The sequence below is a fragment of the Eumetopias jubatus genome, unplaced genomic scaffold (assembly GCF_037043125.1).
Source record: "Eumetopias jubatus isolate StellerSeaLion01/CBP00866 unplaced genomic scaffold, mEumJub1_p1.0 scaffold_9, whole genome shotgun sequence".
Lineage (NCBI taxonomy): Eukaryota > Metazoa > Chordata > Mammalia > Carnivora > Otariidae > Eumetopias > Eumetopias jubatus.
This window is the reverse complement of record NW_028274815.1, coordinates 77,868,525-77,893,145: the sequence shown is the minus strand read 5'-3', so window position 1 is coordinate 77,893,145 and position 24,621 is coordinate 77,868,525. Positions and strand designations below refer to the sequence as shown.

General features: G+C 43.3%; 2 protein-coding genes across 2 annotated transcripts in view; both read right to left on the bottom strand.

Moving 5' to 3' along the window:
- The window catches only part of VWA3B (von Willebrand factor A domain containing 3B), a 224,257-nt gene that overhangs the window by 7,491 nt on the left and 192,145 nt on the right, over positions 1-24,621 (bottom strand). The window contains exons 23-26 of the mRNA XM_088026217.1: positions 13,840-13,951; positions 7,195-7,319; positions 5,844-5,981; positions 3,628-3,728 (exon numbers count right to left, since the gene is read on the bottom strand). Coding sequence (XP_087882343.1) covers positions 3,628-3,728; positions 5,844-5,981; positions 7,195-7,319; positions 13,840-13,951 — 476 coding nt within the window. The remainder of the gene's footprint in view (positions 1-3,627; positions 3,729-5,843; positions 5,982-7,194; positions 7,320-13,839; positions 13,952-24,621) is intronic.
- On the bottom strand, positions 15,838-24,217 carry LOC114209701 (purine nucleoside phosphorylase-like). The gene is made up of 4 exons (XM_028103839.2): positions 24,191-24,217; positions 19,762-19,857; positions 19,240-19,360; positions 15,838-16,817 (listed from the first exon to the last, which is right to left on the bottom strand). Exons 1-4 carry the CDS (start codon positions 24,215-24,217, stop codon positions 16,024-16,026), a joined length of 1,038 nt encoding a protein of 345 aa, XP_027959640.1. The 3' UTR covers positions 15,838-16,023.

Below are 24,621 nucleotides of genomic sequence, written 5' to 3'. Positions count from 1 at the left end.
AGAAGAAAAAGTGGAGGTGCAGAAGACAGAGAGCTGAATGTCTGGCATCCCAGTTCATGCCTGGGGCCATATACCCCTGTCTGATCAACCCCAAATGGATGGTTATAGTGGATTCAATATTTTAAAAGTTAAATTTAGTCAAATGCTGTTCTGTTGGAATTGCAAGCTATAGCACATTTCTTTAAGTAGCCCCTGAAGAAAGCCCACCAGGATTTTTTTTTTTAATGGTCTCATTTGGTATAATGATGTGAAGGTTTACTAAAGACAAACCAAAGGCAGCTGGTACCTTTAGAAAGCAAGTTAGGAAGCGCTCCTGATGAGAAAGGACCTACCAGAAAGAAATCCCAGTGGAGATACAAAATAAGACCTGCACCTTCAGTCTGTGCGCTCACACCTGTCAGCTCTGATTATGGAAAGAGAGACAGATTAATCTCTGAACTTAGTGGGCTGGACGTGACCTCTGCTTAAGAGAATTAAATGCAGTCTCTTGCTAGCACAAAGGTGGCCAGAGCAAAACAACAGTGGAAGTTACCATGGGGAGACTTTCGCTGTGTGAAGCCCTAGAAGCTAGGGTAGATAATTAGCAGCTGAGAGCTTTAAATAAGGCCTAGGGCAGGACTAAGATAGAAAACAATTACAGGCTTTTCAAAACACAGAAAGAATTGAATTTTAATTCTAAAATAGGATTGATAATGTTGAATTTAGGGAAAATGGTCAATACCTAGACACATCTATTCATATTCCTTTAAAATGTACCATAATTTGGATATCATTTTGTTTGAGTAGGATTTTGAGATCAACAAAAAATGTGCTATAATTTTAAATGAACATTATACTCATCTAGAAGAGAATGAAGAATGGTAGTGTATATTTTCAACAATAATACCTAAGGAAAGATTCTCTGTGAAACCATGCACCTCTCAAGGAACAATGCTGGGCATCCACTAGTATTTATTTGTTCACTGGTTCATTCTTCAAATAGTCATTGGGCACATTCTACGAGCTGGACCTTGACAACTATAATTTAGAAGTGGATAGAACCTGGCACTTGCTTTCAAGGACACGTGCCTAACAGGAGTGAGAAACTGAGAAAGTACGTGGCCCAACACAAGGGAAATTTTCTGTAATGAAAACCTCTACAGGATGCAGTAGGATCACCTCACCGCACAGGATGGCTAGAGTCTCAGAACATGAATAGCGATGGTGACCCCTGAGTTCAACGTTAGAGTTCCCTGGAGGCCAAGAGCAAAGAATAACATTCCAGGGAGGGATACACAGCACAGAGCCCTGAAAAAGCATGGCATGGAGAAAAAGCTAGTAGTAGTTAAGTATGATTAATGTGCAGAGGGCTTGTGGGAGGTTGGTTGGGGGTGGCTAGGGAGAAGTGAGGCGGGGGGGACAGGCCTGGGTCAGACCCACAAGAGGCTAAACTAGAATAAGAACGGGCAAGGGAGGGAGACTGAAGGATTTTTTAAGTGGGGGAGGGGCCAGAGCAGATTTGCATGTGAGGAAGATTCCTCTGCTCAGCCCCTCTGTTGGGAAGAGGGCTGGGACTATTGGCAGGAGGCCAAAGGTAGTGGCCTCAGGAAATGAGATGCCTGACCTAAGATAGCACAGGTCCAGCAGAGCTGAGAAATATTTGCAAATTCGGTTCAATATAACTTGGGAGACCCATGGGGTGTAGTGGGTGAAGGGCAAGAAGCCAAAGACGACGACCAAATTTCTGCAAGGACAACTCTGTGACTGACGGGTGGCAGAGAGAACTGAGTCAGGGCAGGCAGAGATGGGAGTGGGTCTGTGGAGAGCTATACTTTCAGTATTAGATGTGCTGAATTTGAGGTTCTGTACATTCAGGTGGGTGGCTGGAAACACCAGGATTCCCACCATGGACTGAGCATCTGCTTTACCCCAAGCACACAGACCGTCTCCAATCCTCACACCACCTTAATCTCACTGTAAGCAAATAAGCTCCTAGATGATAAGCAACCAGCCCAAGGGCACAGACTAAGTGAGGGTGGGGCTGGGATAGGAAATCAGGTCTTAGCTTCCAAGGCCCCTTCCACCTGGTTCTTATCAACCAAGTCTGCAGTTTACAACCAGTGGGGGAGCTTTCAGCAAAGTCCATCCCAGGTCCCACTCTGAGAGGCTACGATTCCGATGCGGGAGCACAGGAGTGGTCTGGGGTGGAAAGGGAGATATGAGGTCCTTAGTGTAAGTGGAGTCATGGAAGTAAGGGATGTGGTTGAAACTGGGCAGGGAGGAAATCCAGAGGGAGGAGGAGCCATGACAGGTCTCAAGAGAAGGAGGAGGGGTGGTCGAGAGAGTCAGATAGACCACACACCGAAACAGCATGCACAGTCCGTGTGAGCGGTCCTAAGTGGCCTCTGTGGGCATAGCTTCACAAGAGGGTAAGGGGGGAAGCCAATACCCAAGGCTCCTCAGGAAGGGAAGAGAAGGTAAGCAAGGGGAGACATCAGCCTATGAGACTGCCTACATACAGCGTGGCTGTGAAGGGAGGGAGGATGCCAGATCACACTGCTGAACCAAGGGAGCTCGATGGATTTAGGACTAGGGGGGAGGGTATGCATGCATGTGTGCATGTGTGTAAACAGTGGAGGCAAACTTGGGTTTTGGCTGGGTGAAGGAATCAGGAGAGGAGCTAGGGGGATAGGAGAGAATCCTGGATAACTGATGGAGCAAGAATCAGGTAGTGGGGACAGGCTCTGGAGCCTGGTGGTCAGGTCAGCCTTGGATGAGAGAAGGTACTTTGACATCAGGGGGAAAGACAGGGGTTTCTACAAGCCTAGAGGTGGGGAAAAAGAAGTGGAGAAGAGAATGTCTGATGGTTTCTGTTTATGAAGTGCAAGGTGATGCCATCAGGTGAATGAAGGCTGGCACCCAAGACAACCTACAAACTCGAAGTGAAGTTGGAGGGTGTTTCCAGGATCCCTTTCCCTAACCCTTGCTCAAAATCCACCTTCACCTCCAAGGTTATGGCTCTGACTCCAGCTGTGATGCCCCTTGTCAGCCACATGGACTTCAGTTTTTGCCAGCTTTCTAGGCCTCAAATTCTTCTTATTGACTTTGCTTTAATCTATCTTTCCAGCTTTTAGCAATCCTACTTCCTCAGATGAAAAGGCATTCACCCCACTGTAGCCACTGGAAACTGCCACACACCCACCCACCCTTGCTCACCTGGGCACAGACAAGCCAGGACCAATACCACATTCTCACTCCCCAGCAAGGGGAGAAGCAGACAATTGATTGGTCCCAACTGCAACTTAATCTAACCTTTGCTTTATGGTGAGACTTCATTAGAAGGCCTTGAACCTTTACAAATAAAAGGGGAATAATTCCTTCAAGTTCATAACAGGATTGAGTGTTTTTCTGAAGAGTCTGTAAAATAATGTTGCATTTGAGATTAGAACCAGATAGACAAATAACCAGCAAGTGAGAGGTGTGATATTGAAGGAATAATAATCATAGAACTACATTTTAAGCAGCAGGTTCTCCACCTCTGCTTTCCTCCCCAAGTATTAAGAGATCATGAATCCCAGCTCAGAAACAGATTAAAGGTGCAAAGATATAAATAAAGTTCAGGGAGTATAAAAAGTTGGGCCTACTTACACTTTTGGATCCTCCTGAATTGGGGGTGATTTTATATGAGAGCAAGAGAGAGCATACTTGTTTTGGCTGATCTTAATAAGTGCACTCCGAGGGCAAAATTCCTGTAAAAATACCAAAAGAGTTCATGCAACTTAAATCAGAAATGTCCACAATTTAGATGTAATTTTATTTCAGCTTGATCCATTATAATAGCTGCTAGCCATTATCCTATTCAGGATGACACTTAAGAGGGCAGTCAAATGGCAGGGTCTGGTTTGATAGTTATATGCTAAGTAAAAGTCATCGATGAGTCCTCCCGGTCATTTCTCCATATCCTGGATCACGTGTGAGGCCATCCACGTAAGATGCACGTGCCTGCCCATGCACATGTGCATCACACCCACACATCCCTCCACAGAGCTACCTTCCTATTTACCTTTACTTCAGCCTTGGCCATCTCTTTGCTAGACTCAGAAATCATAACCACCACCCTTTGCCAAGTGTGCCACCTTCAACCCCATGACTCTCTACCAGAACTGTCTTCAGTGTCTCGCCCCTGACCATGCCCCTCTAGTCTACAGGGCCTCACTGCCCTGGGGTAAATTCCAAGGTCCCTCCTGGACTTTGAGGCTCTTTCTCAGGGATCCTAGGACAACTGCTTCATCTCTCCCCACACGCTGGGGCGTGCCCAGGGACATCTCTTCAAAAGTCTCTTAATTTGCTTTCTCCTCTTTTGCCTAGTAGATATCCCCAGAGTGGTGCCTCATGTCAGAAAACTTCCCACCCACTGCCCTCTAGACTGCTTTTTACTGTCATCCAAACAGCTCCACGAAAGTCTATTTTGTCTTAAAGTTTTTTTTTTTTCTTTTTCTTCTGGGTTGATGAGAAGGTACCCCTTTCTCCTTCTTGTTCTGTTCTGTCAGATTAGAAACTGCTTCTGGGGCCATTGGCTCTGATGGTCTTTACTCTTTGCCTTTAATTCTAAAATTCATTTACCATGACCCCTCTCCTGATGGATACACCTCATGCTATAGGCAAGAACTGACTGGATATTTTTTATTCCGTATACTAGGCAGTTGGGCACAGAGATTCAGAGTGTAGGCCATGGAGCCAGACTGGCTGGGTTCAAATGCCCACTGTCCCACTTACCCTGTGTGTGATTTAACCTCTCTGCTTCGGTTTCTTTATCTGAAAATGGGAATAATAATAGTACCTGCTCACAGTGTTTTGAGCATTTAATTGTTCATTACATATAAAGTACCTGATTAGTACCTGTGGCACATAATAAGTGCTTAATAAAGCTAGCCACTAGTATTTTACTTCTTGCTTTTTGCTTCCCAGTCTATTTTCCAGGCATATTAAATGGCCCATCAAGACGATGTTATTTCCATTAGAAATGTCATTCATTTAAGTAATTTAAAAAGCAATTTTGAGAACCTTCTCTTCATCAGAGGCCTGTGCTGGGGCTACAAAGATGAATAGGCCACAGTCCCTGCCTTTAAGGAACTGGGAGTTGGTGAGGAAGCCAGTGTGGGAAGGGGGAAGTATAGTGTGCAGAGGAACCCTGAGGGCCTCAGCAGGACGTGACAGTTGGGCAGAGTCTTTCCGGTGACAGGAGTTTCTGCAGAGAGAGGATGGGAGGATGGTCCAGGAAGAGGGAAAGACTAGGGGCTTGGAGAAGCCCACTGTAGTCAGGAAGCAGTGAGCCTTCCATGGGGCCAGGGCCACACTGGGTTCAGGCTGGGCTTGTCCTTGAGGTTGATGAGAAGTGTGTGCGCGCGCACGCGCGTGGGTGTGCGTGTGCGTGTGTGTGATAAAGAGGCTTTCTAAAGCGTTTAGGGAAATTCATAGGGAGGCCAGGGAGGGGAACAGAACAGGCTGAGAAGAGGCAGGCAAGGAAGGGAGAGAGAAAGGTGCTGTAAGCAGCTGGGGAGGACACTAAAGAACTGGAGTGAGTCTCCCCAGTTGTCAAATGCAGAAGGAGAACCAAAAAGGCCATTCGATGAAGGAGTTAGGAGCCCGTGGCAACCTCGGTGAGGGTAGATTTTGTGTTGCAGAGTGGGCAGAATCCGAACCGTAAGGAGTAGGAACAGGGGCAGCTAGGCAAGTCATTCCTTCAGGACATCCGGCAATGCCAGGAAAGAGCGAGGCATTGCCCAGAAGGAGGGTGGGGGGGGGGGGGAAGGAAGCCACTTTCTACCTAGTGAGAAAGTCCTTTCCTCAATGAAAGTACTTACTCTCCGGTTGTTGCACTTCAAAACTGTGTAGAATTTATCGTCGGCCACATCCTGATTCGGAAGTGCTATGACAATGGCAGGGACATAGAAGTCAAATCCGTTGGGTATCACAATTTTGGCAAAGACATAATCTCCAACCTGTAGATGAGAACGTACATCAAAGCAAATATTTTGCTTGTCGATCTTATAAGCAATGTCAACATAGCCTGTTTTAAAATACTCCAAGGTATTAGCAAGTACTGATGCTATAATTCAAATACATATATTTTCTCAGCTAAGAAAGAGTCAATAGTTTGAAAATTCCCCAGGCTCACTGGGCCACCCCTGGAATTCTACAATCAGTTTAGGGGAGCCCCCAGTTTTTGTGGGACTTCTTCACCTGACAAAGATCCCAGGCTGGGGGGCAGCCAGCAAACTAGCAAGAGTTCTGGAAACCATATCCTATAAAGACTGGTTGAAGGAACCTATTTCACAAGGGCTGTCACCCAGACAATGTAAAGCAGCAGGTTTGTTTAATGTTCCAAAGCACACACCTGGAGTCCATAGGCAAGGGTTACAAAGAGACAGCTTCTAGCAGAAAGAAAATCTTGTGTAGCATATGGAGGTTGCTGGGCATGTGTCAGATGGACAGGACCAACTGTCAGGGGCAAAGTGGACCGGTGGGCGCTCTGGGTCTGGCCAGGGAGGTGCCGACAGACCCTCGGCATAGAATCCTAGACAGTACTCATCAGGTGCTTTGCCTCCTGGCTCCCGCTGTCCAAGACAGCAGTGCTGGAGCTCTGGGAGCTTTCTGCCTCTCCCTCCTCTGGCCTGGGGGCTGGGAAGGATGGGCCCCATGCAGCCCAGCTTTCATGGATGTATATGCAGATGAGAACACAGCAGCCCAGCCAACCTGTGGAATGCGTGTTCAGGTGTAACTGCATTATGGCATCAAGGTCGGGCAATAACTAACTACAATGTCAAGGAAAGCTCTACCTCTGCCCTTGATATTTACATCAGTTTTAATATCATCTTTTGCAGTTAAATTTCCAGGGTGTTAGCAGTTACAGCAGCTCTCTTCCCCCACCATCTGCTCTCTGTAAAGTGACAAGGGCCTTAGGGGCTAAGGTAAGCAAGCCTATGCAGTCATGAGGCTCCTTAACAGGGTGTTAGCAGATCAAGGTGGAAGAAAAAAGTTGCCAGGGCAGGGGCCATACGAACAGGGGTCACTACTTTTCCTGCCCAAACACAAGCTCCCTGGAGGAGCCCAACCAGGTGTTCAGCAGAGGCCCACCAGTGGCCTTGCCATCCTGTTATCCACGACTGTGGGGATGGTGGAAAGGGCCCCAGAAGAGATCGCTGGAGCAGGTACCTGGAGCAGGGGACAGGGCATGGCGCCCCCGATAGGCATGATGAACGAGGTGGGCACAACCTTGGTGTCTCCATACCTGAAATCCACCAGTGCATGGGTGGGGCTCACACACTTCTTCACAACCCCTGCAAGGCATGAAGTTTAAAATATAATATGAAGACAAATAATGCCTGAATAGGGCTTGCACCATCTTGTTGGCCAATTTATAACACTTGGACTGTTTAAACCAGCATGCCCCTTTGATTTCTCCAGGAGGTAACAGTGGATACCGTACGACGCATAGGGTGGCTGACCGACCCAAAGTGGTGAAGTGCACAGCTCTGGTCTGGACACCGCTGATGTGAAGCCCAGAGAACATGCAGAAGCTGTTTGCCCGCCATCACCAGCAGCAGTCCTGACAAAAACGTCATTCCTGGAAACAAATGTCCTCTTCCTGGCTACTTCCTACCATCTGGTTTCCTTATTTACTTCCTGAAGCCATATTTCCTTCTATTCTCCTCACATACAGAAAATCAGAGTTGTTAAATTGTGGAAGTCCAAGAAAATAGGAAATCCCATCATTAACTTTTCATCTAGTATCAGATAAATGAAAAGCTAACTAGGCTGAACACATCCTCTGGCTTCCCTAAAATGCACTACCAAAAAAGGAACAAAGGAAAAAGACACAAGAAGTTTCTTTGTTTTTTTTAGCTGTACTCAAAGGGATGATTATAGCAGGAAAAAAAAAATACCCATTTTCAGGTTCACTTATCCTAGCTGAGATTTATTTTCCTATTATAAAGGGATTATGAATATTAAGGAACTTTTGACTGGGACACTTCCCCAGGCAGTGAAGCTGCAGTCAGACTCCTACTCTGAGAGAGAAATGTGCGTTTCCCCCCTGGGGTCCCACAACACCAGGGCCTGTCACTGCTGCCCCAGCTCACACACTTACCTTGGCCAAGCCCCGTGGCCTTTGATGTGGCAAAGGAATGGCTGGTGTTTTTCATCTTGAGTTCATGTCTCTTGTTTTAAATGGCCAAAGAAATGACAACTTTTTTTTTTTTTAACACACATACACACAACAAGCGAAAACCAGTTCCACTTGGTGTGTGTTTTCTCATTGGATTAAAATGTTGTTTGGTTTTTATATTCTTTATACATTATTCACACATTTGCTGCCATAAACTGACTTTATCCTTTTAATTAGAAAAACAAACGCTGCTTTGTAGAAAGACTTCCTATTAGGGAAGCAATGAAGAACCACTCCTAATTGAGGAGAAGGCTCACATCCCACACACTGGCGAGCTCCACACCCACTCCCAGGGTTCACAGTGAAGGGCCTAGGCTGCCATGATGGCCACATTGGCCAGTGTGATCCTCCTCAAATTCTTAGCCTCTGGGACTTAGCAGAGTCTACTCATAAACCTGCTAGGCAGGGTTTCAATTGTTTGCCTGAGTGGAGTAGCTGTGATCGCCACAAAGTCTAAACCATTTACTATGTGTCTTTCAAAGAAAAACCCTACCAACTCTGCTCCACACGATTAGATCTAGACTTTTTGGTAGCTTACAACAACCTCTTTTTAGTTCCTTCCATTGTTTTCTTCTTTGTACAAGCTCTGCAGAAATGGGCCTTTGCTCACCTGCAGAAATTGGTCCCGTGTCTCCCAGCCCAATGTTAGAACCAGCCTCACCATATGGGCAGCCTGGCTGGCTGTGCTCTGGAAGCTGGAGGACCATGAGTGGGCCTGTCGAATTATGGCTCAGCCTCTGCATTTGCTCTTTCTCTATCTAATTAAGGAGCTGCTACCATTTCTAAGTCCCGATTCAAGATCAGCATCTAATTCTGTTTCTCTTTGTCCTCACCCCCAGAGAGGTGAGACTGGGTCTCCTGGCTTTGAAATGTCTCCAGGAACCACTTCAGGGGCCTGGGCTTCCTCCCAGTGGAGGCTTGGCGATCCCAGTCACCTTCCTTGGGTACAGGTTGGGCCCCCCACCTCAGCCAGAGGGCTCTCCTGTACTCAGGCTGGAAAAAAGGAATGTGCCCCTGTTGAGCCCCTCAGCAAAAATGTGGCCCATTTTCAAGCGTCAGAAGATGGCAGAAATACTCCAAGTAGGTAGGTCAGTTCATTTTGTGAAAGACGCAGGAAGAGTTCTCAATCTTGGCTCCAAACAGGAATTTCTCAGGTTGGAGACTGGATCTTTTACCTCTGGCTCTAACTTTCCGATACGCACAGCCCAGCTTAAATTCCAGCTCCCAAAAAAGGCTTTCACTTTGCTTCACCAAAAGCAGCCCTTCCACCTGCTCCACTCCACTGAAAGTCATCTTGCACGTCTATTCATCATAGTCTCTTCTCCCTTCAGCCTCAGAGGTTTCCTTTCTACCCCCTGGGCTAATTTTTGCCTCTTTGAATTGCTGTTAAGGTTTTTAAACCGCTGTTAGTGTTTTTGAATTGCAAGCACCTCCCTTGACCCCCAGGAGAGGACAGAAGTTGTTTCTGTCTCTCAAGAGAAGCTCTCACATGGGATGAGTGGAAAAACTCTTTACATGCAATTCACAATTTCCAATTTAAAAAATATAGTACCTTACCATATTTAATCGACACCACAATCTTACAGGGGTTCTAATTGTTTTAATTTCATTCAGGAAGATAAAGAAACTGAGGCTTAGAGAACTTCAATGATTCTAGTGACATGGCTAGTAGAGGAAAAAGGCAGACTTCAAACAAATAAAAACTTGGGCTTTTCTGACCCCAAAACATGACATCTGAGAAGGTATTCAGTTCCTCCTCCCCCGCCTCTGCCACCTGCCTTTTTCTTCCCTTGTAACTTGTTTCTGTGGCATAGTGCAGAAATTGTGCAACTCAGACTTTTCATCATCATGGATTTCCTGAAGTAAATGCTTCTTTTCACTGAAGAACAGGAAGGAGGACCCGATTCCCACAAATAATGACTTAAAATAATGTTTTGAAATGTGTCTTCCTCCTTGCCTTTCAGCATCCTAATGACCCAGACTATTGGCTTGTCACCTCCATTCTGAACAATGCAGTCATTCCTTAACCTGATATTCCACACTGACCCTGGGAGAGAGTCAGCCATACAGAAATCTCTGCCCTGACTGCCAACGATGACAGCAACAACCGGTCTAGCTCTGCTCCAGTGTGGACCTGGCCTGAAGCGAGAAACACTCTGACCCAATTACCCCAAAGCCACCTACTACTGAGATACATTTCAAAGCCAGATATTTTTCATTAGAAATGTTTAGAAGGCTCCAGACAAAAGTTATCAAAAAAGGTGTCACCCGTGAATAACATGCTGTGCTCCACAAGTCTCTGTTTGGCCTTCTTTTTCACAAGGGAGAAAACAGTAATGCATTGTAACCAGGTGATCTCAAGTAGTGTCACTAATGAGGCCGATGGACATCATGTGCCTCTGGATGGGATGTCTTGAGAGGGACATGACATTATGCCATCACTTAGGTAGCAAACTGTCCAGGAATGCACACTCTGAGCCTAAGCTAACTGAGGAACATTCTATGAAGTAATTGATCTTACTCTTAAATAACACCAGTATCATGAGAAATGATAGGAAAGGCTAGAGAATAATTCTAGATTAAAGAAGACTAAGGAGATATGTTAACCCAATGTTAACATGATTCTGGACTCGACCTATTCTAGAGACAAAAAATATAAAGCTATAATTGAGACAATTAACAAAATTGAAATACACAGGTAAAAAGTAGTATAATAATGTTAAATTTCCTGGATCTTATAACTTTATTATGATTATGTTAAGAGAATACCCTTGTTCTTGAGAAATATACACTGATGCATTAAGGAGTAAAGGGGCATGATGATGTTACCTAATCTCAAATAGTTCATAAAAATAATGTGTATGTGTGGAGTTGAGTATAGAGAAAGAGAATAAAATAAAATTATAAATGTGGTAAAATAAACATGACAAAAGCTAATCATTGGCAAAACTGGGTAAAGAGTATACAAAAGTTCTATTATTCTTGCAACTTTTCTGTAAGTTTGAAATTATTTTTTATAAAAAAATAACTCTATGAGTTGGGTTGTTCCCAATTAAAGATTCACTGACTTCAGGGGGGAAGAGGGAACAGAAATGAAGTACATCCAGGAACACAGGCATGATCATTTAATTTGCCTGAGTCAGTATTTACTAACTAGCCACTCATGCAAATTACTGATTATATGACTAAATTCAAATGTGTATTCCCTCCACACAGACTTATTTGAGTTTAATCACAGCCACAAATTAAAAATTCTCAAATAGCCAGATCTCAACTTTGGTGGCGTGCACTCTCTGCCTCTAATTGCACACTTAAAGGAAAAACAAAACAAAACAAAACAGGGCAATAATGATTGCTGACATGATCTCAGGAATTGCATGCGGCCATGGTATTACCTGCTTTCTCGACTTCCTCAGACTGGCAGCAGTAGGTCTTTGACATTTCTTATCACACGAGAATGGTGTGGAGGAAAAGTTTGAGTTGTTCTACTTTTCTCCAGGACCCTGGCCAGCGAACTAATCCCCAGCCCAAATGCAGCCATTTGGAAGCCAGTCCTTTCCTGCATTTCCATTCAACTGCCAAATTAGCCTCAGACCCCTCTCTGGGGCTTCAATTCAGAAAATCAAGCAGAGGTGCCCCCCCGCATAATCACCACCCAGCAAATCTGGGTCCCAGAGAAAGGGAAGGTTTTTGGGCCCTGCTCTTGCAAAGAGTTTTGTGCCTTGGCCTATGAGCTCATCTCAAATGCTCCAATCCATATTTAATTACTCTCATCTAGTCAGCTCCCCAAAGCACATCTAGTGAATTTCAAAGAAAATGTCCTAGCTGTCAGTTCTCCACATTGCCTGCCGCAATCCAAAATGCCTGCTGAAGTATTTTTCCCCACTTAAAAAGATTCAATGAAATTTAATTAATAAAGAATGATTCTTTTAACTGGTGATTGACAGATAATGCCTATGCAAGACCGGCTGTGTTTCTACAGTCCATCATCTTTCTGCCCCATGGATCTTCCTCAGGGCTCTCTCCCTAAGCTCTCTTTTCCCTACAGGCCCTTCCCATATCAATGACACTTATGTGTTGACGTCTCAAAAATCTCTATCTCCAGACAGATTTCCAGGGTCCTGGGATTAAGCCCCACATCAAGCCCCATGTCGGGCTCTGTGACCAGCAGGGAGTCTGCTTGAAGAGTCTCTCTTTCCCTCCTGTTCTGTGCCCCCCCAACTCATGCTCACATTCTCTCTCAAAATAAATGAATCTTTAAAAAAAAAAAGAAGAAGAACTCTCTTCCCCCAGATAATTTCATGGCTTGCTCCTTCTCCTTTTTTTAAATTTTTTTATTGTTATGTTAATCACCATACATTATATCATCAGTTTTTGATGTAGTGTTCCATGATTCATTGTTTGTGCATAACACCCAGTGCTCCACGCAGAACGTGCCCTCTTTAATACCCACCACCAGGCTAACCCATCCCCCCACCCCCCTGCCCTCTAGAACCCTCAGTTTGTTTCTCAGAGTCCATCATCTCTCATGGTTCGTCTCCCCCTCCAATTTACTCCCCTTCATTCTTCCCCTCCTGCTATCTTCTTCTTCTTTTTTTTTCCTTAACATATATTGCATTATTTGTTTCAGAGGTACAGATCTGTGATTCAACAGTCTTGAACAATGCACAGCGCTCATCATAGCACATACCCTCCCCAATGTCTATCACCCAGCCACCCCAACCCTCCCACCCCCCCACCACTCCAGCAACCCTCAGTTTGTTTCCTGAGATTAAGAATTCCTCATATCAATGAGGTCATATGATACATGTCTTTCTGTGATTGCCTTATTTCGCTCAGCATAACACCCACCAGTTCCATCCACGTCGTTGCAAATGGCAAGATCTCATTCCTTTTGATGGCTGCATAATATTCCATTGTGTATATATATATACCATATCTTCTTTATCCATTCATCTGTCGATGGACATCTTGGCTCTTTCCACAGTTTGGCTATTGTGGACATTGCTGCTATAAACATTGGGGTGCACGTACCCCTTCGGATCCCTACATTTGTATCTTTGTGGTAAATACCGAGTAGTGCAATTGCTGGATCGTATAGTAGCTCTATTTTCAACTGTTTGAGGAACCTCCATACTGTTTTCCAGAGTGGTTGCACCTTGCTCCTTTTCCTTTAAGTCTTATTCACACAACGCCTTCCCAAGAAGTTCTTCATTGGCCACCATATTTAAAATTGCAGACTTTACCTTGACACTCTCAATTCCCTTTGTAGCTTGATTTTTCTCTACAACACCCTGTCTGATGTACTACATAATGTATGTATTTGCTTGCTTGTCTGTCTCCCTCACTAGAATGTTAAGTTCCACAAAGACAAGAATTTTCATCTGCTGGTCTACACTAGACCAGCACTTTAGGAGTATTACATTCATAGAAGATAGTAGACGTATAGTAAATAGTAGCCCATTTCCTCTCATAAACATAGGTAGAAACCCCACCATCATTTCATTTTAGAAGTGGAATACCTTACTACAGCTCATGAGTTGTCAGTGTTCTGGGGAAAGCACAGTTTGAGAACCTCGGGTGCCTGATATCATATTATTTAACATAGGAATCTTACAAAATAAAGTATCTACCTGGAAAGTAAAAGCCATTTTCATCACATCTTGCAATAACTTTCTGGCCTTTGAGGGGATCCAATTTTTTTGATTTGGTTTTCTTTGTTGGATTTCCTTGAGGTTTCTGTTGCTAAAAAAATATAAAACATTAATAATTAATTTAAAAAATCAACAGTGAAAATCACAGATACAGTGTAGCTTGGGATTCTTTACTGAGAACAGCACTATCAAAAATTACAGTTCATCCATATACTTTGATAACCACTCTGAAATACTTCGTATGTTAATTACGAATAGGCTTTTAAAACCAATATATGAACTGATATACGGGAACAAATGATCATAAAACGTGAGACAGAATTTGCAGTCTAAACCTAATCAAGTTTTGTTAAAACACAAAAAAAGCGAACCTTTTCCAGAGAATTTAAATAGGATCCAGGGTCTTAAAATATAATACTCAATATATCCAGTATACAATCCAAAATACAACATACTTTTAAAAAGCAAGCAAATATGACCAATTCTCAAGTTAAAAGGTGATCAATAGATCACAATACTGAGATGACCCAGGTGTTGGAATAATCAGATAAAGACTTTAAATCAGCAATTATAAACAAGGTCCATGTGGTTGAACACTTTTGAAATGAATGGTAAAGTACTTGTTTTCAGCAGAGAAATGAAAAAACTGAAAATCTTAGAAGTAAAAAACACAGTATCTGGAAGGGCTAAATAACAGAAATGATATGACAGAAAAAAGAAACTTGAAAACAAATCAACAGAAATGATCCAATCTGAAGAACACAGAGGAAAATGATTTTTAAAAATGAGCAAGGTCCTTCCTGTTCAAATAATCCAAAGCCCAGCTCAGTTATAATCTCCCTGGGAAGATTTTGCCCCCAGGCAATTTCAGAAAAAGCAAAGGAAAGGACCGCACTGTAATTTCCAAATGGTACCATATGAGTCAAGGCTTGAAGTGAATGTCACACTGTGTCTACTACATGAAGAAACTGGTAGCATCATTTTGATTTGTAGAGTTTAACTCTAAAATCCTATTTTCTATGCTTGTTGAACTGATCATTAATAGAAAGACCCCATCCCAGCCACCCTCCAGTCCCCCTAAAATCCCAAAGCCTCCATTACATCATCTGGAACAGTCATTATTTTTTTTAAAGATTTTTTTATTTATTTATTGAGAGAGAGAGAGAGAGAATGATAGAGAGCATGAGAGAGAGGAGGGTCAGAGGGAGAAGCAGACTCCCTGCTGAGCAGGGAGCCCGATGCGGGACTCGATCCTGGGACTCCAGGATCATGACCTGAGCCGAAGGCAGTCACTTAACCAACGGAGCCACCCAGGCGCCCAGTCATTATTTTTAATTCCCAATAAATGTGAGGACCAATGCTGGAAGAGGAACCCCAGGAAACCAGAAATTACTGGGAAGACCACTTACATTAGAGAAGGAAAGGTCAAGTATTACCCCAATACCAAACGAGAGAACAATACAAGAAAAGGAAAGTACAGATCTATACTCCTCATGAATATCGATGCAAAAATATGTTTGCAAATAAATCCAGCAACATACAAGAAGGGTTGTACACAACAACCAAGCATCCCAGGAATGCAAAGCTGATTTAACATCCACAAATCAATGTGATATACCGTATTACTAGAACAAAGTTAATTTACCATATTATTTTAATTCATGGAGAAAGAGCACTTGACAAAATCCAACACCCTTTCTTTTTTTTTTTTTTTTTTTTTTTTAGTTCATCTTTCTTTTTATTCTCAAAATAGGGTAATACAAAACTTCAAGGGGTATCGGACTGGGCTAGCCCTCGTGTGGGCTCTAGTGCTTTGGAGGAGGCAGAACCGAGTCCCCAGGAATGTGAAAGCATTACATCAAAAGGACAGCAGTAGCTACTGGGCCAAGTTCAACAGCCCAAGTCACACCCAGGCATAGGCACAGCAGGGCTTGGGTTCTAGCTCTTGGGCTGGGGGAGGAGATGATAACTGCTTTGAGATAACTGAGCAGAAGAGCCAGTGCAGAAGGGTCTGGTGGAAGAAATTGGGAAAGCTGAAGGATAGTGATATTCCTCTCTTTCCCTACTACTGAAGGGCAGAGGCAGGTGACCCCAGCAAGGGGCCGAAGTATGTAGTAGCTACTTGGATCCCATTATGGAGAGGCCAGACCACTCCAGGGCTGGTTAGCTGGCTTTGGCAGGTGGTGGAATACTGGTCATAAGAATAGAGACAAACTGTTCCAATTTTTGTGCTGCTTGTCTCCCAGCCTCTAGTACTTCCTCATGATTGACCTTCTCCTTGGCTTCATAATCCAAGACGACTTTGTTAGTGATGAGGGAGAAGCCAAAGACTCGAAGTCCACAGTGCCTTGCAACTATAACTTCTGGTACCGTGCTCATGCCAACAGCATCCGTGCCCAGCTTCTGCAGCAGCCAACATTCAGCCACAGTCTCAAAAGACGGGCCTGCCAACATCACATAGGTGCCTTCCTTCAGCTCTCTCTGCTCCCCCATCTGTTTCCAGGCCCTGTGAGCGTTCTGCCGCATATCCCGGTCATAGGCATCGGACATGGCAGGAAAACGAAGTCCAAACCTTTCGTCATTGGGCCCTATGAGAGGGTTCACACCACTGAAGCCAGGAAAGTTGATGTGATCACGGATCAGCATGATATCTCCAACCTCAAACTCAGGGTTGAGTCCTCCAGCTGCATTGGTGACCACTAGGGTGTCCACGCCCATAAGGAAGAAAACCCTCACTGGGAATGTTACCTTCCAGATCGGGTAGCCTTCATACATGTGGAACCTGCCCTGCATCATCACACAGGCCTTGCCATTCAGGAACCCAAACACCAGTCGACCAGCATGACCAGGCACGGTTTTCCATGGTGCCGCCGCCGCCGCCCTCTCGAGGAGCCCGCCCTTGGCCTCTAGGATCCGGTCCGCTGAGCCGCGCTGCGCAGAGCCGTACTTCCAACACCCTTTCAAGATAAAGACTCTCAACAAACTAGGAATAGAAAGGAACTTTCTCAACTTGGTAAAACCTACATCAAATATGATCCTTAATGGTGAAAGACTGAATGACTTCCCCTTAAGATCAGAAACAAGAAAAGGTACTCTGCCACTCCTATACATTGTACTTGAGGTTCCAGCCAGTGCAATCAGGCAAGAAAAAAATAAAGGCACCCAGATTGGAAAAGAATAAATAAAACCGTATTTATTTATGAATGATATTATCTTCTATGTGGAAAACTTGAAGGAATCCACCCAACAACTACCAGAATTAATTAACAAGTTCAACAGGGTGTCATGATACAAGACATATATATATAAAAAAAAATAAATTGTATTTCTATGTACCAGCTATGAACAATCTGAAAATAAAGATAAGAAAAGAATTCCATTTATAACAGCATCAAAAAGAATAGAATATTTAGGAATAAATTTATCAAAATAAGTGAAAGACCTATACACTGAAAACTATAAAACTCTGCTAAAATAAACTAAAGATCTAATGAGTGACATACCATGTTAATGGATCAGAAACCTTGATATTGTTACTACAGCCATTTTCCCCAAACAGATTTATAGATCCAATATAATTTGTATCAAAATCTCATAAGTTTTTTGTTTTGTGGGTTTTGTAGAAACTAAGATACTGAAACTAAAAGTGCCAAAACAATGTGGAAAAAGAACAATTTGTAGGATTTATACTTCTTGATTTCAAAACTTGTTATCAAGAAAGTGCAGTACTGACATAAGGATAGTCATATGATCAATGGAACAGTATTGAGAGTCTGGAAATGAATCTCTACACTTATGGTCAATTGATTTTCAATACTTTGGGAAAAACTTTTGCAATTTCTTTAAAAATTAAACAAATTTACCATATGTCCCAGAAATACTACTATTAGATATCTAGCCAAGAGAAAGGAAAACTTATATCATACAGAGACTTTTATGTATTCATATCAGCATTATTCACAATAATGAAAAAGTGGAAATAATCCAAATGTCCATTAACTGGAGAAATGGATAAACTAAATGTCACATAACCATACAATGAAATATTATTCAGCCATTTATATATGAAATGTACAGAAAAGGCAAATTTATAGAGACAGAAATTAGTAGTTACCTGGGGCTGGTGATGCAAAGAGATTGACGGCAAATGGGCATGAGGGATCTTTCTGGGGTGATGGAAATGTTCTGAAACTGGATTTTGGTGGTGGTTGACAGCTCTGTCAGTTTTACTAAAAATCACTGAATTGAAGTAGGTAAATTTTACAGTATGAAAATCAGGTCTTTTTTTTTTTTCAAATCACTACATTGTGGAAATTAGAGATTTTTTCATTTTTAAAAAAAATTTCCTGATCATTAACTTATTGTTGAGTTTCTCAAAGAAATTCGTCCTCCATCCTAATCAGAGTGCCCCCATGACATCATTCTCCAGCTTTTTTTTTTTAGATTTTTTTTTTAAAGATTTATTTATTTTTATTTGACACACAGAGAGAGAGAGCACAAGCAGGGGAAGCGGCAGGCAGAGGCAGAGGGAGAGGCAGACTTCCCACTGAGCAGAAAGCCCGATGGGGGCCTCGATCCCAGGACTCTGGGACCATGACCTGAGCTGAAGGCAGACGCTTAACTGACTGAGTCACCCAGTCACCCCTCCAGCTTCTTCTTTTCACAGACCATCAAATGCCCCTCTCTTCCATGATACAAAGCAAATATAAAGTGCTTCCACATGCTTTTTGATGTTACTTTTTTGCAATGCTATAGCTGTATCTCAAATAAAGTATTCAATGCATATTTTATGAGTCCATATACAGGACTTCAGTTAAGGAAGTCTCTAATTTATGAAACAATTGACTGTAAACATTTAAATAACCTCAGATAGTCTGAACACATTTGCTCTTGGGTCATTATTTGTGTGCAGTACAGTTGGGGTTCATTTCCCTGGTGCCCTGATGTTACTGGATTCTGTTGCAGCCATCTATCATTTGGATCTGTTTCGAGATGCTTTTTAGGTTCATCAAAAGAAGTGGGAGTATGGTTTATTTCAGGGGAGAGGAAAACAGAGCCATTGGGCCTCAGAAGTGAAGAAATACTTAACCAAAGGTTTAAGGTCTCTTGAAGGAACTGTGAGATATTAACAAGACTATGCAGCCTTTGATACAAAATGTAAGCTGAATACCACCCTTCTGTTTATGATGCTCCATTTTCAATGGATTTTGCTGCAGTCCATCCTCATGTAATTTCTATTTTTACTGATGCAGTTATCATGTCAAAGAGAATGGCCCAACATCACTGGTGGATGGTAACTATTACCTGTTTGTCCCTGGGCTTTCAGCCAGAGGAGAAACCTAAATAGTCTCTTCCCACAGGAGCTTCAGAATGACCTACTGCAGTCTGAATTGGCTGCAAAGGGCCGAGACTGGACCATGAGACAGGAGAAATAGGACCAATTGCCGCCCAGCTGGCTGTGTGACTTTGGGTAATCTTTCAACTTTTTGGGCCTCAATTTCTGCATAAGCAAAGAGATTGTACAAACTAAATGATTTTAACATCTTCTAATTCCATATTTCTGTCCAGAAGAATCTAGGCCTTACTAGACCTTTGTCTGCATTACTAGAGAAACTGTCAGACCGTGTGTATACAAAGACAGGGACACTGGCATGATATTTTTGTTTGCAGTTTTTATAACATAAGGGTATTGCAACAACCAGAACCGTGAATGTGAGTAGCACAATATTCTATCATAATACCATCATAATAGAAATGCCCACACCACAGTTTCCTACAATCACTTCCTCAGTGGAAGACTCCATGTAAAGTATTTTCTTCACTGATAAAATTTAGAATCTGGACATGCCAAGTTAAATCAGCTGTTGCAAAAACCTCACCTCTACATACAGTTTAACTTACCAAGCCACCTTGCTTCACACCACCAGTGTCCATATCACAGACCAAGCAACCATGGAGGTCACCAGACAGCCTCTCCACCTCCAGATGGATAACACCCTGATTTCCAAAAAGATGTCCACTTTGATCCCAGAAAGGCAACCTCCCCTTCAGAGTTCACCAATATAACAGACAAGCCACTTACTAGAATCTATGCCTAGACATATTTAAAATTCCTTTAAAAATTCTAAATGAGTAGAATCACACTATTTAACTAGCCCCCTTTATCTCTAGGTTCCAAATATTAATTTTCTCAATATCCTAGCCAGAAGCTAACTGACAAAAATTCTTTCTACATTTTCATAGGTACAAATCTGTGAAGTCAAAGGCCCGAAATCATCAGAGAGCTCTTTTTTTCTCTAGAGTTGTCACTCACTTCCCAATTCATCTAATATAGAACCACCATTCACTCTGTGAAGACCTTCCCTGCATGGGCAACAACAATGAACAGTAGCAACTCAGAGTACTATGATGTTCATTTGTCACACACTGAAAACGCCACCTAAGAAAATGCCTTTCTAAGTGCCTGAAAAGTATCAACTATCTTCAAATCACTCATATGCCAATGCGTTCACCTGAAAGGACCATTACAGTACTAAAGAGAGCTTTGCATATGCAACACATTTACTCTGCTTTTGTGTCCAACTGTTACTACTATTGGCAATAGTTCCTTTCTGTTTCCACAACATGTACCTTTACGGAAAGAACTATTCAGTGTACACCCAATGATTCATTCAAATCACTGCAAATCAATTCAGCTACATCACAGAGTAAGTAGAGTAGCCATGGGAAAACAAACCTATGGGGCCAGCTTTAGTACAATGGTTCATTCCATGGCTCACAGAAATAGAGCATTGGTTTGCCAGGCTGGAAGGATATCAATAAGGGCAGCTAGACACACCATCCCTTCCGCCACAATGTTGACAACACCCTTCCAGAAAGACAATGTACCACAGTTTTTTAATCTTGCCGAAGACTTTAGAGACACTGTTCAGTCCTATTCTTTTCCTGGCATGCCTTCACCTATGTACACCTACAATACAAACAGGTCATTGAGTTTTTGGGGTTTTTTTCCCTCTTTTTTTATTAGTTTCAGAGGCAGAATTTAGTGATTCATCGGTTGCATATAACACCCAGTGTTCATCACATCAGGTGCCCTCCTTAATGCCCATCACCCAATTATCCCTCCCCTCCCACCCTCTCCAGCAACCCTCAGCTTATTTCCTAGACTTCAGTATCTCTTATGGTTTGCCTCCCTCTCAATTTTCATCTGACTTTATCTTTCCTTACCTTCCCCTATGTTCATCTGTTTTGTCTCTTAAATTCCACATATGAGTGAAATCATACGATATCTGCCCTTCTCTGACTTACTTATTTCGCAAAGAAATCTATGGAGGACAAGAGTCAAAAAGGGTATAGAGTGAAAACAAAACAAAAACAATAAATAAGGCAACAGATCTCTAGGTTTAGGTGCATGAGAATAGTTGCACGCCAGTCACCGTGGGGAAGTCAGATGGGCAATGGTACTGGCAGTGGGGATGCTGTCCACTGGGTAATTTGATTTTGCCTTGTTTCCAAAATTCAGAGAATCCAATTCATTTCCTTGTCAGATTCAATTACCAGGTGATGTAGAACAGGATCCAAAATGGTGCCACCCTCTTTTCATTTATTATTTAATTTCGAGGTCATGCTTTCAGGTTTGCATTGGTGGGGACAGTGAAGTTACTAAATGATGCTTTAAAATTTTCCATGCATTTCTACGACTTGACTAGAACTAGTCTTTGGCTCCAAATCTTGACTTGAAACCACTACTAAATATTTTTTTCTGCCCCAAATCATTGAACTGCTGACACCCCACAGCTCCAACATGCTTCTCTGTCCATGTTTTGTCTTTAAGACCAACTAAAGACTGTGACCGCTGTAATCAAGGTAAGACTTATATAGATAGTGTCATGTATGGTTTGACCTTTCCTCTCTCTAGGATACCTAAATATAAGACCAGAACATTTGCAAACTGTCTCTGTAAATAACTCAACTCCCTTTAAAGCCTTGGTGAAAACGACAAGGCCAGCCTGAAGCATTTGCTGACCTTCACTATCTCTGTCCTCATTTAGAGTTAGAGGGGTAACCTCTACCCTGAGAATATCTAGGATCTGCATCCCTTTTAAAAATGGGTTCTGGAAAGAGAATGAGGAGACCTTATAGGAAAATGTGTATCACAATGGCCAACTCCTGTCCAGCCTCTCTTGGCCATGGAGTGACCACCTGAGTAAATGAGTCAGAGGGTTTCTTATGCTTCCCTTCCCAGGGCATTTGCATTTTAACATGAGGCAAACCATCACACCGAAGGAGTGAAGCTCTAAGGGGAATTTCCCGCCTCAGCTCTGCCCTTCTGAGGAGGAAGCTAATCCCTCTTGCAAGAGCTCTCAGGAGCACAGCAGGTCAGCACTGGGGCCCATGGGGACACTAAGGGTACTGCACATGAATCCAAGGCTTAAGGGAAACACTATGGACAGGCAGACATGCAGGGAGAATTATTATCCCCTGTGACGTGTCTTGGACACCTAGCCTTGCTTTAAAAACCCAAAGGGGGATTTTAGGGAGAGTGCTTTACTGGAGTTGTTTTCTCCCTCTTCCTCACGGAATAGTGTAACTGTAGAAAACACACGATGAGAAACCAACATCCCCAGAACTTAGATGCAGTTTTCACTTCCCCCTCCTGAGGGTTGCCTCCAGAGCAGATCACTGATGGCTGAGCTGCCTGGCTTTAACACTCCTGCCAGTTTGTGCAGTGTGTGTGGCTCCTTAGGAAGCACAGGAAACCAATCACAGGATGAAGCCCTGAACCACAAAAAAGTCCTCCAATCCCCAATACCGTGCAGTACTGCACTATGGAGTTAACCACGCTGAAAGTAAAATCTCCAATAAATGGTTAATCAACAGCAACTCAAAGGGATTTTGCAGGAAAAAAGTGAATTTTCTTCTTCTCCTTGTCCTCCCCTCCCCCCCTTCTTCTTTCTTTGGCGGTGGCAAAAGAACCTAATATATATGCATTAGATGCTGCATAAAATTATTTCCCAAGTGAAGAGCAAACTTGTAACATCTTCTCAGGGAACATTTCTTCATTGCTCTTTCAGGAAAAAAGAAAATCAAAGAGAAAAATTTGAAATGTTTTAAATATTTAAATCTGAAAATTACCACAGCCTTGAAGGTGTAACTCAGATGCTACTGATTCAGTTATCCATATGTTGCTACTCCAGAGATGAACAAAAGCCATATGCTGGAGCCACTTTTGTTTCACTGCCTGGAGTGTGGACCACAACCAGCAATCTGCTATATACAAATATATATCTCACTCAAGGCTACAGTACAAAAATAAATGCTGGGCCTTTAAGAAAACTTTTCAAGACATCTCTGTGCTGGTGACTCTGGTCCAGCCACCTGCCCTCAAATCCATTCTGCCCTGCCCTGCTCCATGCGCTAGGAAGCTGACCCCCATGGATGACATCACCCGATTTATTTCCCTTGCTGGCTGGCTTCTGGACAGGGTGAGCCAATGGCAGGCAGGAAGTCAGAGGGCAGCAGGAAGAGGAAAGCCTGGGGTACTGGTTCCACGCTCCTTCCCTGCCCTTTGTGTCCCTAGAACTACCTCCCACTCCTGCTAGTGGACTTAGCTCTCACAGGGCTCCAGGGGCACCATTTCTTTCCAGCCTTTCAAGTCTAGGAGTGATGACAACTTCCTGCTCATGCCAGTCACTGGGGGCCCCAAATCCCATTGGCTGCCTTAGACTATGTCCACCTCTATGAGCAGTCCCTTCATTAATGCTTCTTCACTTGAACTGACTGAATGGGATTCTGTTTCCTGCCTGGATCCTACTGATAAGCCCTCCACACTCAGTTCTGCTCCAGATGGGGAGGTCAATGGCCATCCCTAAACCTGCTGAGGGTAGAATTTATGCCCATGAGAAAAAACCTAGTGGCAGGACAATGCGGAGGTCTGCCCAGCTAAAACCTCCAGCCAAGAGGGTTGTCTATAGCTTTAGAATGAAAAGACAATCTGGCACTGATTTTTGTCACCTCAGGGATTCCCTAGAGCTGGTACCCACCTTCCCACTCCTGAATGTCAGGATTCTAGACAGAAAACTTTTTAGATAATATTTAAAGGTGATGGGAGTTTCTCTTCCCTTCTTTCAGTTCCCTCCAGTGACTGGTATTCCTGAGTGAGAGTCTCTCCTTAAGACCCCAGTAACTGGGGCACAATCATGAGGCTGGCAGCAGTCTCCTGTCCCATCAGTGCACCTCGCTCTCTCTGACACTTAAGCCCCCCTGGGCCACATCTACCCTCATCCCTCAAGAGCCCATCTGGGGTCTCTTTTCCAGGCGTTTAACTTACCTCCATGATGCTGGTCTGAATGTGCATGTGTCATTCTTTCTGTGATGGCAACATCACTGATGCCCAACCCAGACTTGTTAATTCTCCACCCTCATACCAGGGGATCTTATGTGCTGCTGAAGAACAATTCACAGTCACTAGAGAGTCAGTCTTCCTACTAGACTCGAGTATCAGCACAACAGACCCAAGTTTTTCTAGTGGAATGAGGAAGGCTGATTAGTTGTAGAGGTTATGGTGGGCGGCCTCCCTCCTCCCTTTAAAGAGGAAATATTAAGAACTGCAAAATGCAAGAATGACAACGGGTCCAACCATTATTTGGGAGCAAAGATAATAACTCTATTTATTCTGACTCCATTTTATACAACTCAAAGAAATTTCTCTCTAAATCTTTCCAACTGACTTTTTCCTATACGGTGTCAAAATCACTGTTT